This window comes from Malania oleifera, chromosome 5, assembly GCF_029873635.1.
Source record: "Malania oleifera isolate guangnan ecotype guangnan chromosome 5, ASM2987363v1, whole genome shotgun sequence".
Lineage (NCBI taxonomy): Eukaryota > Viridiplantae > Streptophyta > Magnoliopsida > Santalales > Ximeniaceae > Malania > Malania oleifera.
Window position 1 is genome coordinate 83,150,233 of NC_080421.1, and position 4,587 is coordinate 83,154,819.

The 4,587-nt window shown below is 36.0% G+C and overlaps 1 protein-coding gene across 2 annotated transcripts; it reads right to left on the reverse strand.

Moving 5' to 3' along the window:
- Positions 1-402: 402 nt before the first annotated feature.
- Positions 403-4,263, reverse strand: LOC131155733 (vicilin Jug r 6.0101-like). 2 transcript variants are annotated; one of them, XM_058109097.1, is made up of 6 exons: positions 3,884-4,263; positions 3,273-3,448; positions 3,071-3,151; positions 1,441-1,710; positions 906-1,263; positions 403-781 (listed from the first exon to the last, which is right to left on the reverse strand). In XM_058109097.1, exons 1-6 carry the CDS (start codon positions 4,191-4,193, stop codon positions 618-620), a joined length of 1,359 nt encoding a protein of 452 aa, XP_057965080.1. In that variant the 5' UTR covers positions 4,194-4,263; the 3' UTR covers positions 403-617. The 2 variants fall into 2 exon arrangements, with proteins under 2 accessions (XP_057965080.1, XP_057965081.1); XM_058109098.1 differs by lacking the exon at positions 3,071-3,151 and having other exon boundaries at positions 3,884-4,254.
- Positions 4,264-4,587: the final 324 nt, after the last annotated feature.

Sequence of the window (4,587 nt, forward strand, 5' to 3'; positions counted from 1 at the left end):
CAGGAGAGAAGTGTGCAGGGAGGGCATGCTACAATATGGTCTTGCCCAAGAGCAAGGAGAACTTTGCATGTTGGGGCTACGTTCATATATGCGTGCAATCCATTTATATACGGTAATTTTTTAATGGACAGGTCGACGTTGATCCCAAGGACAATGTTGCACGTTGGGGCTATGTTTATATGTGCGGGTAGTCCATATTGTACGGTAACTTTTGAATGGATAGGTCAAACTAACTACAGCAGAGTTTTTAGTTCTCCCCTGTTTCGGTTTTCTCCTGCCCCCTCTTTCCTCCATGTAACAGCCCAATTTTGTTGCTGCTGCACGGAGCATCGAGTCATATATATTTTTTCTAGTCACGAAAAGCCCACAAGAGTTCAATAAAACATAGTACTAGAACAAAAGGAAAATGAAAACGACACAAAAGCCGATCCCCTTTTATTATCTTATTAGGCGCCATGACGCGCGTAGTACCTAGGTCAAGCTTATATACACGTACATGTGGATCAATGCACACACAGACCGCTCACGTACATATATATATATATATACACACACATAACTCCACCATAACTCTGCTCATCAGTATTCCGCTAGCTCTTTAGCTATTTGTGATGTGATCATGCATCCGCGCGTCCCTCATTGCCTTCCCGCCACTGCTTTGGCCCTCGGAAGAACAGCTCCTCTTCTTGGGCCCCGAAGACGTCGTCTACTTTCCTAGACGAACTGTCAAACGCCAATTTTTTCGCCTCATCCTCCATGCAGCTTATTATGTTCCCCTTCCCTGAAAATTTTGGTTGTATATATATATATATATATATATATATGTCAGCCACAGAATTGCATCAGAGTTTCATCTAACAAAATGTTCCGTTTCTTGGTGATGGATGAATTAAAGTTATGCATACCTGCAAGTGGGTACTTGACACGGCCTTGGGCATTGACCTGAAAGCCCAGAATCTGAAGATTTTGATCCTTGTTGCCATCGCTTGGGCTCCAGGAAGAAACAACCGCAATGGGGTGGTCGGGCGGCACGACAAAAACCGTGGCGGGCCTCAACTGGCCGCGAATCTTCTGGTAGGTGGGCGCACCCTTTTGTTTGGATTTCTGCAATTCCTTCTCGCTCTTTCCTCCTCCGCCTTCATGTAGCTGGCTTGACCCCCGAGACGAGACGTGAGGACATGCCATCTCGAAGTATCCTTCCCCTCTTACCACTATTGCTATCTTATGTCCTCTCGAGTAGTAGACTGGCCCCGCCATGGATCCCTATCAATATTCAGGAATCAAAATCGCCAGAAAGAGAGAGGGATTCCAATTTTTCTCACGCTGACATTGTATTTGTATTTAGTTTCAAACTAGAAATTACTTCTTTACGTTCCTTTAATTAATTAATAATATAAATGAAGTAATGTTAATTTTTTTGTGCATGCATGAGAGACGTACTTTGGTGATATTGACATAAGAGACGATGACATCGACGTCGCGGAGGCGGTCATAATCATCGGAATCAGCCTCATGGAGTCGTCCGTATTTGTTAGATATGGAGGGATCCTTTTTGAAAAGGTTGAATGCTTTGTTCTTCTTCGACTCTTTGTTCCCCTCTTCCTCCTCGCCTCCCCGCCTGCTCAACTCTTCCAGTTGCTCTGGCGATGCTTTTACAACTATTCCTCTCTTCTGTTCTGTGAAGATCCCACCCCACTTTCTCCTTTCACTCTGCTCGCAGATTCCCAACATATATACCACTATTAATCAGCTAAAAAATATACATATAATAATGATAAATTAACCTTCGAGATTTTCTATCACACTTTACTCTCTGACAACAGTAAATTTATAAAAAAATTTGGAAGTCATTTAGTTATTGAAAATAATTTTTACTTTTCATTTAATTTCTAAACGTTAAAATAAATTAATTAAAAAATTTTTTTTAGAAGATTTGTATGTATGAAATAAATAAATAAAAAATAATCAATTTTGACACCTTACTTGTGAAAATAATTTTATTTTTTATTTTAAAATTTTCAAATAATTACAAAAAAAGCAACCTTATTTTCGATTATAGAAAAGTTAGAAAAAAAAATTTTCATTATTTTTCTCAATGTCTAATTCTCACTTTACATATAGGACTATGAAAATTCAAATCTTGTTATTTGATTTATGTGAATTATGTATAAATTTTTTTTTTGTAAATCCACAAATTCAAATTCAAGTTCAACAATTCTATAATTTCAAATATTCTCTTACACAAAATTTGAAATTTCAAAAAATAATTTCACTTTTTGATTATTTCAGAAATTAAAAATTAAAAATTTGGACTTTTACATTTTAAAGTAAAAGACATTAATGTTATCTAAGATTTGAAAAAAAAAAAAAAGAGAGAAAAAAATGACCTCTACTTGTGGTTTAAAAAAAAAAAAAAAAATCAAAAACCTCCTTAAGGTTTTAATATATCCACAGATTTTCCCTGAAATTTGCGGTAACACATACTAACATTAGGGGAGGCCCCTAAGTTTTTTTAAACCTCGGAGGAGGGGCATTAGTGTCTTTTTGTCAAATCTCATGGAGGTTAGAATCTTTTGCCCTATACTTTAGTTTGTGTAGATTATGTCAATAGTTTTTTACAAATCCATACAAATTAAAATTCAAGCCCAAAAACCCATGATTTAAAATATGTCTTATATAAAAATTTTTTAAAAAATAAAAGTTGTTTTTTGTGATTATTTAAAATTTAAACAAATTCTTCATTTAATTTCTCCTTTAATATGAATGTTGAAAAACAAAAGAATAAATTAAAGTTTCCATAGTTTTTAAAAAACTAAAAATTATAAAATAAAAATCTATTAATTTATGTTTTATTTGAGTTGTGATTAATAACATGAAATTTCAGGATGAATTTGTCACGATTTGGACTTCAAGGGTAAGAGACATGCTCATAAATAAATAACAATCTTGTAATCAGTCAGAAATTTTTGGTATGATTTATGCTTTTAATAGATTCCCTTTTAATATATTCGCACATATAAATAAATGTTGTATTCATTCTAAGGATGCAAGGGTTGAATATTATACATACGTTTAGAGCAGCTTCGAGCAACTCAGTGCTGAAAGCTCTGTAAAACGTCTCTGGGTTCTGGCCTGCTGCCCCGTAGAACGCCTATATTAATTTGAAGATTTGAATAAATATTTTCTCTCTCGGGAATCCAAATTCAACACCACGTAAAATTTTAATGTAAAAATAATTGGGACATGCAATAAGGAATTGAAAACGAATTAACCTGGACACTCCCAGGAACAGAGACTGATTTGAGGAGGTTGACGATCCACAGTTCCTCATTCTCTTCGTTGTTGATTATGTAAACAGGGACCCCTGCGCTAATCCGAATAATATCTCCATGTTGAACACTCACGCTTTCCAGCTTATTCTTCCTCACCAACTTAATAGTTGCTCTTCCTGCAATATTCATTGAATCATCAATAAATAAGTGAGTCAACCTTTTTTCTTTTTTAATTGATTTTGCATGATTAATCATTTAAAATGGTAAGATTATCAAAGTGCTACACATGATAAATTCCAAAATTTGCGTAAAATCCCTTTTTTTTTTTATTAACTTCTCTTTCTTTTCTCCTGTTTTTATTTATTTATTTATTTTGTCATTAGAAATATGCACCGAATTAAGGCTATGCAAAGAGAAGTAACCCAAATTTTATTGAAAAATAACCGAATTAAGGATTGCAGGTGGCAAACTTAGATTTGGATTTGTGTGAATCTAAACAAAATCTAATATAATTTTACATTATATTTGTCTAAATTTATATAAATTGAAATCCAAAACCTTTTTGGACAGAGGCGGACTAAATCTCTTCTTAAAAGAAAAAAAAAACTTACCGTGAGTGACAAAAAGGATGGATTCAGCATCGAAGTGGACAGGAAGGACGAAGGTGCGAGGATTGGCCCGCAGAATGGCCACACGATAATCCTCGACGCCCCGAAGAAGCTCTGACCTCTCCACGAAGCTCTGAAGGATCTGAATTCCGCCTTCCTCACTCTCAATATGTGTTGTGAAGTCCTCCTCGTTGAACAAGTAAGGGTGTCCTTCTTCCTCTTCTCTTGCAGCTGCTGCAGCAAAACTACCAAGCTGTCCTACAGAAAGAGAGAAGACGATAAGCAGAAGAGCGATCTCTGTTCTAAGATCCATTTTATTTTAACTGATGACCCTTTGGCTGTAGGGCTGTTTCTGTTTTTTTGAATGGAGAAAGGAGGGAGAACTTGTAAGGTATATATGCATAAAGCGAGAGAACATGCATGCAGACGTGTGTCCTCCCTACGTGTTGATAGGAATTGAGAAGCGGCTTGCCGCGTACGTGAGGGGGGGCACGGCAGGACGGCACAGCGTCGTTTAGCGCTTAAAATAGCTAAAAACCGGATGGTATTGCCTGATGCATTGCACGATAACGTCCCAGCTGGATCTCCACCGCTTGCTCCTGACTCTACCAAAGTTATCGGCGTACTATATTTGGAACTTGGATTTTTGTTCTTCAATTATTTTCTAATATAAATTGTATATAGGGAAAAAAATGAAGAAAGAAAAT

Coding starts and splice junctions, on each gene's coding strand:
- LOC131155733 (XM_058109097.1), bottom strand. CDS start 4,193: ATGGATCTTAGAACAGAGATCGCTCTTCTGCTTATCGTCTTCTCTCTT. Junction 1,711..3,070: donor TGCTCGAAGCTGCTCTAAAC/GTATGTATAATA, acceptor ATCTGCGAGCAG/AGTGAAAGGAGAAAGTGGGG. Junction 1,264..1,440: donor CTTATGTCAATATCACCAAA/GTACGTCTCTCA, acceptor GAATATTGATAG/GGATCCATGGCGGGGCCAGT.